The sequence below is a fragment of the Centropristis striata genome, chromosome 5 (genome assembly GCF_030273125.1).
Source record: "Centropristis striata isolate RG_2023a ecotype Rhode Island chromosome 5, C.striata_1.0, whole genome shotgun sequence".
NCBI lineage: Eukaryota > Metazoa > Chordata > Actinopteri > Perciformes > Serranidae > Centropristis > Centropristis striata.
The window spans coordinates 36,113,796-36,132,871 of NC_081521.1; the positions used below are offsets into that span (position 1 = coordinate 36,113,796).

Below are 19,076 nucleotides of genomic sequence, written 5' to 3' on the forward strand. Positions count from 1 at the left end.
GCACCGATGCAGTAGACGCAGTTGCCTCATTTCATCTCCGGGCTTCATGGCTGCAGGATGGACTCTCATCAGCATCAGCAGCATCTTTTCTTCCTGTTGCCACCAGGGACTCTTCATCGACCATCAAGTCTGGCGGGAACCGAGGCTCTTCTACGATGCGCAACTTCCACCTGCCGAAATGGTAGAGTTTAAAATATCTCCGTTATTATACGCTGTGTCGGTGTTTTGTGTTTGTGTGTATGTCGTTCACAGGCGTTAGTTTTGAGAGTCAGGGTGATACCCTTGTTAAGTAACTATGTAGGACACAGCTGGGACTTCATGTGTTAGTCAGCTGTTTCTATCAGAAGCGACCCGGCTGCGTTTTCTTTTATGGAAAGTACCTGCTGGTGTGTTAGATGTCCTGTTTAGAGAGTCTCTATAGTCAGTCGGCTACGCAAACCAATGACAACACTTTTGTAATCATCACAGCAGACCTGGCTGCTTATCTAACACCGCTTTATTGTAGGCGACAGATGTGGGGGAAAATCCTGCGGTTTAATCTCATAATGATTATTCAAGGACAGATCCCCGCACCTTTTGATATTCACACTGGCATCATCATCAGCTGACTATCATCTTCTCGTCTAAATGCCGCTTTAAGTACAGTTTGATCCACCTACTGTATGAAGCTCGCCTCCACAGTAAGCACCGCTACTCACACTTACGTAAGATGATTGCGTATTTCTCACCATAACGTAGTTGCCACTTGTTGCGCAGACAGAAGAGAGGGAGGTGAGATTTCCTGCCTCGTCCTAGAAATTAAATATAGGACAAAATAATGATTGATATGCGTCTGTTTCGTTTAGACTTCTCATTTCCAGCGGGGTAGAGGTGTGTTATATCTGCAGCCAGTACAAAGATTCATCCAGCAGCTCAATGTTTTAGGCCAAGATCAGCAGCTTTCCTACAGAGCAGCATTGAGACTGGGACTTTTCAAGAAAGAGGAGAACATTTTGTCCCCAGCTTTCATATTTGCTTAAAGATACAAAAAAGCTTTTCCATAACTTGGGTGGTGACGGGACAACTTTATATGCTGAGATGAAACAATTCCTTTTACTTTTAAGCAGAGGAGACTATTGAGGTCACAGAGGTCATGTGTATATTTATCCTTTTAAAAACCAGGTTTCATTAAATTAAAATATATGGGGGCATCATAAAGCAAGTTTACAAAAAAAAAATACCAGGTTTATCTCAGTTAGTCTGACACATTTTTATTTGATTCAGTTCCATTAAGCAAATGCAACATAGTCCTAATGTAAGTTGAATTTGTTTTATGGAACCAGAAACAGAAATTGAGTCAGACTATCCAAATTAAGCCTGGTTTATTTGGTAAACTTACTTCAGGGAAAACGGCCCTGGCCAAGCAGCATAAAAGCATACAATTACAAATGTCTGATCCAGTGTCCAGTATTTATACTTAAATATGACACATTTCAATTTAACAAAATATAAATAAAGGACTAGGTCTGGCAATCAACTTTAGTGCCAATATGATACCAAGCCTTGAGAAATATAAACATATTTTGACCCTTTTTTTAAACTTAGGTATCAAACTGTTGAATGCAGCAGAGTTTAAGACAATCAAAACATTTTTTAAAGTAGATAATAGTTAGAAAAAAAATCTGATATGGAAATATATGATCAAATAAGTCAAAAAGCCAAAAACTCTTACCAGTGATCTGGTACCAGCATTTTATACTTGGCTCTTCGGTCAACAGTTGATATTCAGTTTCGATACACAGCTGAAAAGGACACAGTCATTTTAGTCTCAGTCATTTCTAGTTGAATGAAATACAAAGAATTACCTGAATAATTTGAGACTAAAGTAAGACAACAACAAAAATCAACATTTAATACTTTCAGTCGGCAGTCTGAATGTACTACGAGGTTTGATACCCAGCTGTCAATTTCAACCATTTTATTCCTGGTTAAAACAGCATTTAGACCTTCATGTTGGGCAGACAATTAAACTGACTTATTTCTATTCAATTGAATTAAAACAAACTTTATTTATCCTCAAGGGGAAATTCCTGAGGAAGACACAAAAAAACAAAACAAAAAAAAACAAACATACAAACTGGACATATAGGAACAATAATGATATACAAATAATGCAGTGACATTTTCAGTCGAAACATTTTCAATGTGATCTGAAAAATTAAAAGTAAAATAAGCCTGGCTTATTTAAAACAGGCCCCTTTAGTTAAGGAATCTAGAACAAAACAAACCTAAATCATACATGAAGCACCCCTACTCTATTAACCCTCTGAACCCCAACCTGTTTCAGGGTGTTTTTGCACTTTTTACATTTTGCTCACTGTGGCCTTGTATTTCACTGGGATATACAAGTCCTGCACCTTTATGAAATCAGCACCATCAAGGCTAAAGAAGGAAGTAGGAACAACTCAAAAAGTATGTATTTGTGCAGAATAACACAGTTAAATGACATAAATCATAAAAAAGGAAAACACAGGTTGATTTATCTGATACATTTTTTTTAAATTGGAATAAACCTGAATTTATATATACAACAATTTTCCAAGGGCCCACAAGTGTCATGAATAATGTTTAAAAAAAAAACTGTCTCCACATGTTATACATATTGAACTTTTCTTTTTGCATTTCAACAACCTCTACTTACAACATGTCCTGTCCTCTGTCTGATTTTCAGTGAATGTTATGTTTAAATGAGACATGTAGAGAGAAAGTGATTTTGACAGAAATATCACAATTTTGTTTTTGTTACTTTTTTCGAACGGAAACTTTTATAAACTATGATCCATTTAAGGATCGTCGGAAAATTAAAATTCCTATCTATAAAGTATCTATCTACAGAAAAAAGTATCTACAAAAAAATGCTAGTTTTTTAGCTAGTCCAGCTAGTTGATGCCAGCAGTGTCACAGTTATTGAAATGGAGATCACCTGAGTGCAGTTGATGTGTGTCAAGTGATCGTAGTATAAAAACATCTGTGTCGGGGAGGTCCAGTCTCTGGTCCATCACTATTCCTGCTACAATTGCAACATGAAGACAAAAGAACACTCCTAGCAACTCAGAGACAAGATCATTGAAAAGTAGTAAGTCATGACATGGCTACAAAAATGTCAACTCACTGGACATCCCAGAGTTCAGTTAAACTCATCATTAAGAGATGGAAGCAGTATGGCACTTATTCAAATCTGCTTAGAGCTGGCCGTCCTCACAATCTGACCTGACAAGAAGAAGACTGGTCCTGCAGCCTTCCAGGACCTGCTGCTGAGAAGCATCCCCAGAGCATGAAGCTGCCACCACCATGCTTCACGCTGGAGATGGTGCGATTGTGATGATGTGCAGTGGTTGGTGTTCGCCAAACATATCGTCTAGTCTGATAGCCAAAAAGGTCAGTTTTTGTCTCATCAGACCATAGAACCTTCTTCCAATTGACCCTGGAGTCTCCCACATGCATTTGGGTGAATTCCAGGTGAGATTTCATGAGCTTTTTTTCTCTCCCATACAGCTCTGACTGGTGAAGAACCCGGCAACAGTTGTTGTATGTACAGTCTCTCCCATCTGAGCCACAGAAGCTTATAACTCCTGCAGAGTGGTCCTAGGTGTCCTGGTGACCTCCCTCTCCAGTCTTCTTCTTGTCCGGTCACTCAGTTTGTGAGGATGGCCAGTTCTAGGCAGATTTAAACAAGTGCCATACTGCTTCCATTTCTTAATGATGAGTTTAACTGAACTCTGGGATGACCAGGGAGCTGTACATTTCTTTGTAGCCATCTCTTGACTTATACTTTTCAATAGTCTTGTCTCTGAGTTGCTAGAAGGGTTCTTTTGTCTTCATGTTGCAATTGTAGCAGGAATAGTGATGAACCAGAGACCGGACCTCCTGGACACAGATGTTTTTATACTACGATCGCTTGACACACATCAACTGTACTAAGCTGATCTCCATTTCACTAACTGTGACACTGCTGGCATCAACTAGCTGGAACTCTGTTGAATTAGTTCTGTTTCTTTAAAGGATATGAATACGTATGCAATCATTTATTTTACCTTATATATTTCTAATTAATTGATACTATCTTGTAAAGATCTGTTTTCACTTTGATATTAAAGAGGGGTTTTTTTTTTTGCAAATTCCTTTTAAAAAGGCCAAATTATAATTACTTTTATGTGTAAAAGCAACAAAAGGGTGAAACATCCAAGGGGTATGAATACTTTTGCAAGCCATTGTGTCTGAGGTTCAGAATAGTAAGAGGAAACAGGAAAAACAGGAGATCGTTAATTATCTGTAGGCAGGAAATCATCACACGATTCTAACTACCAGCCACCAAATGTCAGACTTTCTTTGTATCTTTGTTGCCCTTTTGGACAGCAGTTAATGTGAAGGTTTATCATGTTTGTGTGCAGCTCTGCAGACAGAGGGGACACAGCTAAGGGAGGCAGCTGCACTGACTGTGAACTCACTGTGTCCCCTTTGTGTCAGCACAGAAAGGAGGCTTTATTTGCTGCTGCCCGAGACTATTTTCTTATTAGGGTTAGGGTTAGACTGAAGAAACGCATTGTGGCCACATGCAGAATCCCACAAGCTGGAAGACAAATACTTTGTATTGGGATATTTTTGATTTACATTATTATTGGTTAATTTTATTTAACGTCCGTTTCGATCCAGCAGTGAGGGCTCCTAGCGTCCCTCTCTAGAGACAGCAGAGAGGTTGGAGGTCCCTTGCACATCAATGTCTCTCACTCCGAGTCGAAATCCCTCCTCAGGTCAGCGCAGGTACTGTTGCTTCCTCCTCACATCTTCAGTTACAGAATGATGTAAAAGATCTGATATATTTGGTTTTGTGACTACTCGCTGTTTTGATAGAGGCTGTGATGTGATCTCTTCCTTCCAGGCGCTCAGTGGGCACTGGTGGTGGCGGCGGCGGGCGATATTCCCACAGTGATACATCCAGCACCCACACCTACCCCGGTCGGGTTAGGGCAGCAGAGAGCAGCCCAACAGCCCGGACATATCCCAGCACACCCAGGTAAGACACTGATTATTAATAAGTTACTATAAAACCAGGGCCATGTTCAGTAGCAGTTTGACTTCCACAAGGGTTATTTGTTCCTGGTGTACAGACATTAACAATACACTACCATTGTTTTTTGTTAGCCAGTACTCCTACGCGATTAAGCAAATAACTTTGTGTAAATTAACTTTTCTTATCCGTGTGTGTTGATTCAGGCGTCAGGCAAAGCACACAGCCTGCAGTGACAACCATGGGATCAGGCCCCCAACCCCGGAGCAGTACCTCACCCCTCTACAACAGAAGGAGGTGTGTATACGACACCTGCGAGCCAGACTGAGGGACAATGTGGAAAGACTACAACACAGGTGAGTCTTTTTCTCCTTTTCCACCTATTCGCTGAACTAAACTGCCTTGCTTTGTTTTTGTAAAAGAGAAACAAATTCTGCTTTTCACTTTCTTTATTAGAGACTGTGAAATAGATGAGTTGAGGACTCAGCTGTACAGGATGCAGGAAGACTGGATTGAGGAGGAGTGTCACCGTGTGGAGGCCCAGTTAGCCCTGAAAGAGGCCCGCAAGGAGATCCAGCACCTTCAGGAGGTGGTTGAAACAGTGAGGTCCAACCTGACTGTCCGTGAACAAGACCCCCATGACCACAAACCATACTCGGGGCTGCAGGCGTCCCGGCCAGGAGGGAAGTCTCGCTCCTGCGGCTGTTCCCCTGCCAGCACTTTGAGTCGCACCACCACCCACACCCGACTGAGCAACGAGGCTCTGCAGCTGGAGCGCGGCTTCAACGCTCCTGAGTCAAACAGAGCGCCTCGCCCATCAGGACAAACCCACCTGGTCCTGGAGGCGGCCCTCCTCTCAGAGCAGCTGCCACCACAGGGCGGCATCCGGGTCCCCCCAACTGTGCCGCGCTCTTCCACCTACGAAAGGCTGTGCAGTGGGGGGGCGGTGTTGCCAATGTCACACTCCTGCCACACTCTCAGTAGCAGCTGCAAGTGCAGTGGGCACACCTACCTCCCCCATCACCACTTGTTCCTGCATTTACCTCAGGAGGAGGCCCCGGCAACAGCTGCAACCACTCCTGCCCCTGCCTCTGATCCCATCCCGACTCCTTCTCCTGCTGCGGAGAAGAAGCCAGAGGTGCGCTCTCAGGCCTGCAGCCCGACCATGACCTGGCTGTGTGAGGAGACCGGTGTGGAAGAGCTGAGTATCATTTCTTTCGCCACAGCAGACATCAGCCCCACAGAACCACGTGTGTCTCCATCATCATTACCTGCTGTGGTCCCTCCTGAGCACTCATACAGAGTCGAGCCGCTGCCGCCCGACAAACCAGAGGAGGTGACCAAGATCCTATCGGAGCCCCACACCTGCCAGCCCCACCCTATAGCTCCACTCCCAGAGAGACAGGACGCTGTAGTAGTGCAGATAGAGGAGGACGAGGAAACTGAAGGTACAAATGAAGAAGGTAACCCCCCTCAGGTCTGCCACTGGAGCCGATACTTCCTCGTAGATCTGTTGGCTTTGGCGATGCCAGTGGTCCCGACCATGGCGTGGCTGTGTCGAGGGGCGTCACGGGAAGTCATGCCAGTGTATCATATCGGCTCCCTGCTGAGAGGTTGCTGTGCCGTGGCCCTACACTCACTTCGCCGCCGGAGTGCAGTCAGGGGCCGCAGACCTACCAGCATGAACGGAACAGCACCAATCTGAAACTTTCTGCTCCCTCTGACATTAAAGGGACAGTTCACCCCAAAATTAAAATATATACTTCTTCTCTTACCTGTAGCGCTATCTTTCTATCTAGATTGTTTTGGTGTGTCATGAACCAGAGCTTACTCAAGATAATCCACAGAGCGGATTCATGTAGGAACTATTTTCTCTCTGTTGTACTTCCTTTATGAAACTGGGTCACTATTTCTGTAAAGAGACATTTTGCCGCTTTGAGCACCACAGACCATTTTTGGCCTTATTCTGATTTTATCTGCCTCATTTATTTTTATTTGTCCAATTTTATTTGTTTAGCACTTTGTAACGCAGTTCAGAAAAGAGCTACAGAAATGTCATCATTATTTATGTTATTTTTTATTAATACCATTATTATTATAGTTCCATTGTATTGGAGAGAAGCAGTGGTGGAATGTAACTAAGTACATTTACTCAAGTACTGCACACAAGTGCAATTTTGAGGTACTTGTACTTTACTTGAGTATTTCCATTTATATAGCTTTATACTTCTATTCCACTATATTTTCAGGCAAATGTTGTACTTTTTACTCCACTACATTTAGTTGGCAGCTTTAGTTACTTTTCAGGTCAAGATTTAACATAAAAAACATGTTAAATTAAACCTCATTATAGTATATTCAGTTGTTATAATGAGCCCTACCTTGAGAAATACAAACGCTGCTTACATAAATGCATCAATAATAATCATCCAATCATATATTTAGAAAATATGACAATCTGTGAGGGGCCATTCTTCATAACAAGTACTTTTGTTTTTGATTCTTTAACACATTTTGATGCTGGTACTTTTGTACTGTTACTTAAGTAAGTTCTGAGTGCAGGACTTTTACAGTATTAGTACTTTTACTTAAATAAGGAATCTGAATACTTCTTCCAGCACTGGAGAGAAGGCAGACCACCTCTACAACCAATATCTCCAACATTCTGCAACTCACACCAGAACAATCTAGATTGTAATATCATAGCGTTACAGGTAAGAGAAAAATATGTTTTTTTATTTTTATTTTGAGGTGAACTGTTCCTTTAAGAAAACAACCCCCAACCTCTGCAGGCACAGCCACAGCAAAGCTGACTTTATCACATTTCGGTCACGGCCATGTGTTGGGTAGCTCCTCTTATAAGATTTCTAGATTTTACATAATGCCCTCGTGATTTTGTGGTCATGCCTTGCCTTAGAGAACAAAGGATTAGTTGTACATTACTTCATTACTCAGATGTACTTGCTGCTACTGCCTGCAGTTTAAGTGGTTTTCTTTTTATTGGAATTTGCATGTAGCCCACAGTCTGGTCGGGTTCTCCTGCTTGAAATAAAAAGCCCCTTACCTGGATTTAGATGGTGTCCTCTGGGCAAAGATATTCAGTTTATTTCATGGAAAGTGAAAGAGAAATTGTCTGAATGCTTCTCTATTTTCATCATCATGTTTAATAATTGTTAAAAGAGAATATCAGAGAGTCACAGTCATGAGATTTGTTCAACATCGTCCCACAAAATCAGAAAATAAATTACAGTCAGTACTTATTTGGCTTATTCAGCAGCAGTTAGTAGATTTACAGAGCACAGTGAGTCACTTCCATCAATGAAAAAACTGAATGTTTCTGAAAACTGTTGGGACTTTTACCTTTTGAAAAGCATGTGCATTGAATCTAGTTCTCAGGTGCAGAACAGACAGGGTAATGATATTTTTGCCAATAAACAAAACATGGGAGTTTAAAACTGTACAGACTATTTCTATGATCCTGTTGGAGCAACATTAATACATTTGTTTTTTTGCTTAACCAAACTAAAAATAAAGAACAAAAAAGTCTGCAGTTTACTAAATCTCCAAAGTAGAGATGATGCCAAACTAGGCCCAATTCTTATAGCTTTTCAGCAGGATAGCCTTTGTGTCAGTGTGTATCTAAAAATAAAGCCTGAGTGAGTGAGTGTGTGTGTGTGTGTGTGTGTGTGTGTGTGTGTGTGTGTGTGTGTGTGTGTGAGAGAGAGAGAGAGTGAATGCACTGTCTGGTCGTGTATCTACACTCACATATTTCTATAAAGATCATGGGAGATAAAGGGAATTGTAATTTGAATGGAAAAGGACATGGATGAGCAGTCTTGTTTCACCTTTTTGAAGAGGTAACTGTTTTTGATATTGTGATATACTTTCTAGCTTTACATGCTATTTGCACAGCTGCAAGTAAAGATCAACACTTTGATGTACTGTTTGTACCATAGCTGTGAATATTCATCTTACAAGTGGCTCTTTTGTGCATCAACTAAAATGGATTGATTGTAAATGCAAACTATGATGTACGGATTACATTTTCAGCCTTATTATACAATGCAAGGGCAAGGTTTTAGATTTCAGAGATCTTTCCAATAAGGTTTTACTAGTTGTTTAATTCAATTATTCAGCCTGAAAAGGAACAGTTAACCCCAAATCAAAAGGTACACATTATTTCTCTTACCTGTAGTGCCATTTATCAAACTAGAATGTTTTGGTTATGAGTATCTGCTCGAATATAATTATTTTGTTTATTGTGATTTTGCTAAATCTCTGCAAAAAATGGTAATGTTATTGTTTGTTTAGTTTATTTTCTTATCATTGTTATTTATAATTGCTATAAATATTTTGTTTGTTTTTAACATGTTTGAATAAAGACAGATCATAATGAAGCTAGATGGCACTTCATTAGCGGTGCTCAAAGCGCCGCTAATTTGAAAAGCTCAACAGTATAGCCTCTTTCCAGACATCAAGCCCCAATTTCGCAAGATTATCTCCAGACCTTGTTATGTTTTTCAATTGCAACAAACATCAAATATTTATAAAATGGTTCTAAATGATCTTGCCAGCAAAAGCAGTATACCAAATGAAAAGGCAAGTAAATAGAAATATGGTAAAAAAAAAAAAAATCTAAAAAAAAACTGACGTGTATATACAGATGTTATTACAGTGTACAGAGATCTTAAAGTGCACATAGGCTACTACACTTTTTAATCTTATTTCAGTTGAGTTTGTCAAACTATTTTAGGCGCTTTGAGTGCCATAGTTCCAGAGAGAAAGTAGAGATATGTATTTTTGATTTGGGGGTGAACTATTCCTAAAGGCTGTGAACTGTAAGGCTGAAGAAAAGCTGTCATGGCAAATTCAAATGGAAAATTAACAGTGAAATGTATATGGTTGGAATAGCACGTCCCACTGTTTTCTTATTTTCAATTTGTTAAGACTTAAGGTCCAGGGCGACTCCAATTCCCTCATGTTCAAAATAGTGTAAAGTGTCACTTTTCCTCCTCCATGTGAAACTGGACCTTCCATCAGATAGTACAACACATGATATAGTGATCAGCTATAATTGCACAAGAAACAGAATATTGCAAAATGCCTTGGATATTTTATCTGTTTTGAAAATAAAAGATGCTTCTCTCAGGTTTCTATTATAATTATAATGTGTGTAATGTGCTGGAACACACTCCATATCAATTTATAAATCAGTGAGGAAGATAAATGCCTATTTTAAAGGTTAAACAGTGTGATATGATATGAAGGGAAGAAAAATAGCAGTTTGTGTTAAAATTACTCTTTTAATGTGTTTCGAGTAAGGAACAGATCTTTTACAACATCCACAGCTTGATACACAAAACTCCTTCAAACACATATAATCACAAAGCCCAAGATGTGCCTACAAATCTCTGTGGGTGAACTTACCATGCAAGTTTAGAAAACTTTTAATTAGTCCAAATATTTTCCCCCCACAAGACTGTTTGTTTTGGCAAAAGAAAGAAAAAGAAAAGGAAAAAAAAAACCTTCCCCAGATGCTTTAAAAGCAGTCAACAAGACAAAATATGTCCAGTTGTGAACGTTTCAGACATTTTACTCTTAAATTAATGATTGAAGCTGCAGTGTAGACAAATAAAATCCTACATCTGCAGAAACCTGTAGGCTGTTCATGGCAATAATGTGCTTGATTCATGACTCCCTGGTTACAATGTATTCCGTATGTTTAATTTAACCCAATAACAAGTATCACAAAGGTAATTCATAGAAATAGCATTGTGTCAGACGATTTATTCTTATTTTTATCCAAGACAATTCATTACCCGCAATCAATACAATTTTTGTGTAAAGGCCACAGAGCCACAGGAATGAGACTGATTTAATACTTATGACACTTATCTAAAACCTGGTCCTGATGGCTGACACAATTTGTAAATCTTTAAGTCAGATAAAAACAAAACACCATAAAAATACAAAAAGCAGACAAAATACATGGGATGGGATGGGATGGCCTATGACTTATTACAGTATGGAACCTAAAGTATAGTATGGAGTATAAAGTTTTAAAGCAAGTGACAAAACACGATTTGTATCTAAATGGAAAGGAGAGTGAACTAGTGAAGATATAGACATAGGTCCTATGCAGGGATCAAGAGCAGGAATCATCTGGTAACATTGTTCCTCCATGTTCCCGAGATAGGAGTCAACCTACAGCAAAGAAAACGGTGTGTTAGTGTTGTGGTTAAGGAGGAGAAGCAAGAGGGGATTAAAGGATATGGAGACTAAAGCTTGTTATGCGCATACTATGTAATCTGTAAACAGAGCTCTAAAGGCTAAGAAAGGGGCTAAAGTGTATGTGTACACATTTAACGTAAGCATGGGGGTGAAAAAACTACAAGGCAGACTCATTCATGACTTGCACTGGAGATGCTTTTAAAGCTACATGATTCATCTTCATCTACACAGTATATGATGCACAGAATCATGATGATTGTAGAAATTATTCAAACAATTCTTACCCTGAAAATTTGAGTGGAATTTAACAAAGTGAGGCTTCCAGACTGATCAGCTCCACATCAAAGGTGAGAGTGGCGTTTGGTGGGATGATCCCTGGGTGCCCTTTGCTGCCATAGGCAAAGTCTGGTGAGCAAATCAACTTTGCCCGCTGACCCACACTCATCTGTGGAGGAGAGGGAACAGGTACATGTGAAGAGTCCATTTGCAAAAAACAGAGAAGTCATTTCTAAAACAAATAATAGTTTTATTGATATTGATCAAAGTCACAATAAAAAAAAAACACTATTTAGGAAAATTGAAACTTTGAGATATTTTATTAAAACACCTGTTCGGCTGATATTCCTGGGATTTGACAATAAAATACTAGGATTTAAAAATAAATTGCATATGAACACCAATACGTTTATATATATATTAGGGTTGCAACAGTGTGAAATGTTCATGGTACGATAACTGCCTCAAGAAATATCACCGTATACATGTTACTCAATTATTACCAGTTACAAATACCCTTACAGGAATAAAAACAGGTGGGGTTTTTGGTTAAATAATATTTTTATTATAGTCGAACCTTAAAATAAGTATGTGTACAAACTCCTTTCTAAAAAATGTCTTTTTATACTGAAGATATACATTTGCACATTCCTTCAAAGTTTGAACAGCTGCTTCCCTCATTTAAATAACATCATATTTATACATATTGTTTCTATGGTTTATATTTTTATATATTTAAAAAACAATTGTATGTTGCCCTTTTCTATTTTTCTACTTTCCATTCATGCTGCTGTTTTTGACTCACAGTACTTGCCTTAATCTATTTATTTTTAGTACTTTGTTCTTATGCACCAATATACCACAGCAAATTCCTTGTAGGTGAAAACCTACTTGGTAATTAAACTGATGCTGATATATACTGCATATATTGCTGCAACCCTAAAACCTTTGCACACACACACCAACACTAAGCACTGTATAGTAAATATTAGACAAAAGCAAGTACTGCAAACAGTCAAGAAGCATACATAAAAAAAACAACACATGAAACAAATAAGGGAAATATATCCATATAAATCAGCTAAACAGTTTTGTGCAGGAATGTAAAAAATATTGCAGGAGTTCACAGAATAATATATTGGGAATATGTGCAATTATGAACAAATATTTCTGTTTTAATCAAATTGAGTAGTACACATAGCAGATAAGAATGATAAGAGTTAAAAACAAGCTCCTCACCTGGGCTACTCCTTCCTCCCAACCACGAATAACCTCCTGGTTTCCAATCTTGAATTTGAATGGCTTCCCCCGGGACCTCGAAGAGTCAAACACTTTCCCATCTTCCAGTGTGCCTGATAAAAACCATATCGTCACACTGTTAAAAATAATCGCCCAAGTCATTTTTTGTCAAAATTGTTTTTTTTTGCCTAAATCATCTCCTCATGATGCCGGCCACCTATGGTAAAATCATCTACATCCTCAGTTGATCAGATCATGTGATTTTACCCCTTTAAGATAATGGCTTGTGTCAAGTGTGTGACTTAAGCGGATTTATTATGCCTAAATCAAAATAAAATGTGACTTAAGCATCTTTTTGAACATGCCTTTGTGACTTAAGCAAGATATGATAACACTTTATTTTGAGTGTGTTATAAACATGACATGGGATGTGTCATGAACATTAATGACACTTTGAAGTAACATTAAAGCTCATGATACTTGTCATGTCATGTTTCTGACAGGCTTGTGTGACTTTTATGTAGACACCTTCAAAATAAAGTGTTACCATATCTTGCTTAAGTCACAAAGGCATGTTCAAAAAATTGCCTAAGTAATTAATTTTTCTTCAGTTACATAATTTATTGTTTATTGTGTTATTACTATGCCAATAGCCATCCCTTGTTACATCCTTTTTGATAGAAATGATCAATAAATGTCATATGTTACACTTTTGGTGAAGTTTTTTGTGTTTCCTGCAAAACTTGAAAAAACGAGTTAGGCGATTATTTTAACAGGGTGACGTCATATCGGGTTTTTGTTTAATCAATATATCACTCGAAATTCGCTCGGGTGTTGATCAGTCCAACTTCAGTCTCATAACGGTAAGTGGGAGCCAGGAGCTAACCAACATTAGCCGGGTAGCATCATGGGGTTAGTTAGCCCTGACAGCACGGCACCGTTAGCTCCACTGGTGCTGTCTACACGCCAACAATAATGACAACACAACAGTTTAAATCATTTAGTTCATGACACGTGTCAGCGACAAAGTGACCGGCTTTAGCACCACCTATGCTAACGTTAGCCAAACAGAGAAAACAAGCAATTTGTTAACTGAGTGTTAGCTGCGATGCTAACCAGCATAAGCAGCAATATGCAACCAGTTAGTATAGTTAGCGTTAGCTCCAACACAGTTTCCACTTTGGCCCATTTCAGGCAAACTACGGGCTTTCAAGCCGCGAACGGCTCGCGCAAACGGGACCCATGCAGTTATGTTGCTTTAAGAACATAAACATTTAGCACATTGTTTTTTATCTCCATTCAGTATACTGGCACTAGTCCAGCCTCCACTCACCGACATAGTGCACCACGACGCGCTGCCCCTTCTTCGGAAATGTCCGTCCTGAAAACAGGAGAAAATAACAGACAGCGTGTGTCAAAATGAACCGTATACTTTGTGATTATGTCTGTATTATGCCGTTAAACAAGGCTGATTATTCCCACCATCTCCAGGACTTATGGTCTCAATTTCTACTCCCATTTTGGCTCTTCAGTCTCCTTCCTCTTGACCAGCCTGCAGTACGAGCGGAAGCAGGAGGCAGGGCGGCCTGCTGACGAGCGGCTGGGCAGAGATGAGGGGGGGAAACCACGCATCAGTCGCTCATGTAGGCATTATTATTATTAATATTATTATGGAAAAGTAAGTTTGTGTAAATCCTTTTTGGAAACTAAACTAACAAAAGCAAGCGTTTTATGACGTGTGTAGCATTGAGGCAAAATTCAAAACAGATTTACTCTATTTATTTTGGTACTGCCCCTTTGTCCAAGGTCTCTGGATTGATATTTGTAACTTTGTTGCAAGCAATGTTGACAAAGATTTTAAGTTGTTTTGGAGGGATGTACTATTTGGGCTCTTTGGCTTTAACAAAAATAAAGGAAAAGTCAATGAAATATTTATTATAAACCCCATCATACTGATGGCGAAATTTCATATTCATAAATGTAAACATGCTGGAAGAAAACCATCTTTTGTTGCCTTTCACAATGAGCTCAGTTAGTACATACTTCTATTAAATTCTCCAGCAACCAAAAAGCAATTAAAACAGTTGATATTTGTGAACTATTAAATATATTACTGTAAGTCCCCGCGTAGAATATACATATGCTTTTTTTAATGAATTGTATGTTTTTTATGTTTGTGAAACAAAGTTATAAGAAAATAAAAAAACAGATTCATTCATAAACAGATTTTCAACCAACTATGAGAACATCTTAATACAAACGTGATTATAACTTTAATGTTAAGTTATGCATGTGTGAAATATTTGATTGCAAGGATAAAGCGACAACAATTAGGCAATTAATTAATTAGGTGTTTTACAGAAAAATATTTTCACCCACCAATTTGAATTCATTTTTTTGAATGATTATTTTTTAGTCATTTTCCAAGCAAAAATGCGAGAGGAGATTTGCTGCCTTTTTCTGTTATGCATCATATTAAACTGAATATCTTGGACTGAAACAAGAAAACATTTAAAGACATCACCGTGGATTTTGAGTTTGGGAAAAGTTTGTAAGGACAAACCCACTGGTCAGCTAACAATTAGACCTCTCAGATGAACTTCAACTAAATGACTTAATCATCCCCTCATGTTTTTCAGGTTTGTTTTGGGACATAAGTGTTTTTGAACCGTGTTGCTTGAAGTTTGATGCCCACGGAAAATATTTTAACGAAAGTTATTTATTCAACAAAACACAGGTGCAGAGATTTTGCAGAAGAATGTTAGTGTAAAAATGGTAAATTTACAAGCACAGTGAAAAAAAATAATGCTATCATTGCAACTTTCAAGCACGTGGTCAACAAGCAACAAGTTTACTTACAAAAAGAAGCTATAGTCTTTTTCACAGCAGACATTTTGATATGTCAAAGCAGGAACACACAGGTGTATTTAGTAACATTAAAGATAGCTTCATTCCACTTAGTGGAGGCCCTGGTAATGTGGATCCTGGCTCAATGGAACAGCTTAATGGAACTGAGCCATCGTTAACGGTATCAGTTTTACAAGGACAGCAAAAGCTTCGTCTCTACCAAAACAACTTTTATTATTTAGAAAATATAGTAGTAGACAAATTATAAAATGGACAGAGAGATATATGGGATGCAATTTACTTTCTTTATAACTTTCAAAATACTGGAGGGATAATTCATGGATATTATTTACGTGAGTGTTTCTCAACAAATCAGTATTAAACAATATCATCATCAATCCTGTATAAGTACTTATGACAAGTACTATTACATTTTCAGATTCAGCTGAAAAATGTCATGCAAAACAAAGCAAATATTAATTCAAATAATGTTAACAAGAGTCTCACTCTACATGCAGGTATGCCTTCGGGGGGAAAGTTTCTGATTTGTTGCATAAAGCAATATTCCTTTTAATTTAGCGCTTTCACTTAAAATGTAAGAAGTGAGATGAAAAGTGCATCAATAAGAATTGGTTTTGAGAGGTGACTCATAGATTTGTAACCACATTCACTGTCAGGAGCGTTTGTTTACCCCCTGGGCAATTTTAGCACAGGATTTTGTTAATCAAAAAATGCCATAAAACATTTCAATTTTACAGCTTTATAAAGCTTTTTTAACAGTCCTGCCATGAATACAACCTTTATGAAACCTCCTGTCTTTTGATTCAGTTCTACAAATTCTACTTCAAAACAAACCAAGAGGTTAAATCAGCACCTCTCTGACACAATAAATAATATAAAGCTATAAATATGACAAAGGTTGTGTTACAGGATTCATGTATTGGATTGTGTTACAATGTGAAGGGGTTTCTATGTTTTACTCAGTATGCAAGTGTATAGGCGACTATTTAAAGCAGGGGTCTCAAACTCAAATTACCTGGGGGCCGCTGGATGCGAGACACAAAATGACTAAAAAAAGACACAAAATGACAGAAAAAAAACGAAATTACTTAAAAAAGACACAAAATGATCCAAAAAGACAACAAATTATTTAAAAAAGACACAGAATGACCCAAAAAAGACATAAAATTATTTGAAAAAGGACACAAAATGACCAAAAAAGACACAAAATGACCCAAAAAGTAATTAAAGGGACCTTCCACACACAGCACGTTAAAGTGCCATATATAAAACTCACATTAAACTTTCATATCAAGGTGGGGGCCACAAAATATCGTCACGAGGGCCGCAATTGGCCCGCGGGCCGCGAGTTTGAGACCCATGATTTAAGGGAACAATCCAACATGTGGGGAGTATTTGTTTTCTAGGTGAGCATTAGATGAGAATATCACTACGACTGACATGTCTGTGTGCTGAAAATGATGCAAGAGGAAGGCAATTAGCTTAGCTTAGCATAAACACTGGAAGCATGGGGAAACAGTTAGCCTCGTTATGTCAAAAAGTCCTCATAACCAGTATCTCCAGTAGGTGGGTTTTGTAGCTCTGGGCAGAGCCAGGCTATGCTAACTGGCTGCAGCTTCATATTAATACAAGAAAGTAATATCTCACAAATTATCATTTTAATCACTTTTATCTGACTATACCCACGACACTTTCGATCTCACATCTGACCTGCTAAAGGAATGTTCCGGCTCATTTCTGCTCTCATTCTGCGAGCTGAGTCTCTGCTTACGGCACTGAGGATTTACATTTGATGTGCAAACTGATTTCGGCCTTCTGTATTCTGCAGAGGGCCTCTCTGATACATTTGAATGGACAGATGACTTGTCTTTTTTATCATGACTGTAACAACCTGGTGAGGAATTTGATTTGTACAAGGTGTTGGTCTTTGTGTTATAATGTGAAGTTGATGTCGCACCAGCGTGGGGCGGCTGCAGAACTGTTGGCTGCTCTGCGTTTTCTCTTGGGACTGATGATGATGATGATAATGATGTAGCTACTGGTCTGGAGGAAGAAGAAAAAAAGAAACTTTGCTTTAATAAGATAGTAATTCATATCATGAGGAAGATGTGTTGCAAGTTTTTACTTATTACATGCTGATTTAATTGTCTGCCTTTCTAGCTCGTAATATCCCATTGACTTGGCGTACAGTAGCAATTTTAACACATGAAAACAAAATTATTCAAATTTCTGTAAAATAACTTCACAGCTAGATCAGACATGGCTGCTATTTGTAGCAGGGTTCCCACACCTTCTTAAACATCAAATTCAAGGCCTTTTCAAAGTTGCTAGGCCCAGTTCTCTGAAATTCAAGAACCCAACATGGCATAGTTTGAGGACATGGATCAAGTTAATTACTGTTACAACACTGTTCATTTTTAGGCTTTGCAGAAACTCACAAACAACAATTAAAAAGAGAGAGAGGCTCGAACGTGTGAATGCTATTAGATTGTACTGCATTATGTGCACACATGTGACCGTCACACTTTCTCCAGACAGGAGACACAACAGCACAACTGCAGAACACACAAATGCAGACAGCAGAACGTAGCCTAAATACTCCCAAACGAGGGGGTCACAGCCAGGCTGCATATAAATAATGCATGATTCTGCACTTCTAGTAAAACATGAAGAAGCTTGTAAAGAGCAGGCAAGGTTAACTCAAGGCAAATGATGAATCCACGGCAAATGTTACAACTACCAAAACAATGATGAGAAAGTATGCTGAGGTCCTATTTTACCCAGTTGGCCACCCAGGGGTGAAAAAACGTTTGGGAATCACTGCCCTTAAGTTGAATTAAAGAAAAATCAAAAGAACTTCCATTTCTTTTCTGCACCAAATACAGAAATCCAAGCACTTTAAATCACCCATGTCTACAGTCATGGAAAAAAATATTAGACCACCATTTTTCTTAAATTTCTTGCTCATTTTAATGCCTGGTACAACTGAAGGTACATTTGTTTGGACAAATATAATGACAACAACAAAAATAGCTCATAAGAGTTTAATTGAAGAGCTGATATCTAGCCATTTCCCATGTTTTTCCTGATAATAACCCCAATCATTATCAAGAAAACCATGGAAAATGGCTAGATTTGAGATTTTTGTTGTTAATATATTTGTCCAAACAAACAACAAATACCTTAAGTTGTACCAGGCATTAAAATGAACAATAAAATGAAGAAAACAAGGGTGATCTAATATTTTTTCCATGACTGTATTTGTGTCTATTCAATGCTCTGATTGTCCCCGCTCAAAGTCACAAATGTTCAAGGACCATGTGCCTCTAACTGTGAACTTAAACCTGCCGTAACAGATCTTTTTGGTCACTTGAGGGTAGCAGAAACAACTTATAACAAAACATTGACATATTAT

General features: G+C 38.5%; 2 protein-coding genes across 3 annotated transcripts; one reads left to right on the forward strand and one right to left on the reverse strand.

Annotated features, from left to right (window-relative positions):
* The first annotated feature begins 35 nt into the window (after positions 1–35).
* On the forward strand, positions 36–9,299 carry LOC131970999 (syntaphilin). 2 transcript variants are annotated; one of them, XM_059332257.1, is made up of 5 exons: positions 36–181; positions 4,693–4,800; positions 4,919–5,053; positions 5,254–5,403; positions 5,504–9,299. In XM_059332257.1, the coding sequence occupies exons 2-5, from the start codon at positions 4,757–4,759 to the stop codon at positions 6,750–6,752; spliced, it is 1,578 nt and encodes a 525-aa protein (XP_059188240.1). In that variant the 5' UTR covers positions 36–181; positions 4,693–4,756; the 3' UTR covers positions 6,753–9,299. The 2 variants fall into 2 exon arrangements, with proteins under 2 accessions (XP_059188240.1, XP_059188241.1); XM_059332258.1 differs by lacking the exons at positions 36–181; positions 4,693–4,800; positions 4,919–5,053 and having other exon boundaries at positions 5,287–5,403; positions 5,506–9,299.
* A 1,031-nt stretch (positions 9,300–10,330) lies between these two features.
* fkbp1aa (FKBP prolyl isomerase 1Aa) lies at positions 10,331–14,390 on the reverse strand. Its single transcript, XM_059332262.1, has 5 exons — positions 14,276–14,390; positions 14,127–14,174; positions 12,794–12,906; positions 11,563–11,723; positions 10,331–11,251 (listed from the first exon to the last, which is right to left on the reverse strand). The coding sequence occupies exons 1-4, from the start codon at positions 14,310–14,312 to the stop codon at positions 11,583–11,585; spliced, it is 339 nt and encodes a 112-aa protein (XP_059188245.1). The 5' UTR covers positions 14,313–14,390; the 3' UTR covers positions 10,331–11,251; positions 11,563–11,582.
* Between the last annotated feature and the right edge of the window lie 4,686 nt (positions 14,391–19,076).

Coding starts and splice junctions, on each gene's coding strand:
- fkbp1aa (XM_059332262.1), bottom strand. CDS start 14,312: ATGGGAGTAGAAATTGAGACCATAAGTCCTGGAGATG. Junction 12,907..14,126: donor CGTCGTGGTGCACTATGTCG/GTGAGTGGAGGC, acceptor GGTTTTTATCAG/GCACACTGGAAGATGGGAAA. Junction 11,724..12,793: donor GGGAGGAAGGAGTAGCCCAG/GTGAGGAGCTTG, acceptor TCTCCTCCACAG/ATGAGTGTGGGTCAGCGGGC.
- LOC131970999 (XM_059332257.1), top strand. CDS start 4,757: ATGTCTCTCACTCCGAGTCGAAATCCCTCCTCAGGTCAGCGCAG. Junction 4,801..4,918: donor CCCTCCTCAGGTCAGCGCAG/GTACTGTTGCTT, acceptor TCTTCCTTCCAG/GCGCTCAGTGGGCACTGGTG. Junction 5,404..5,503: donor GTGGAAAGACTACAACACAG/GTGAGTCTTTTT, acceptor TTTCTTTATTAG/AGACTGTGAAATAGATGAGT.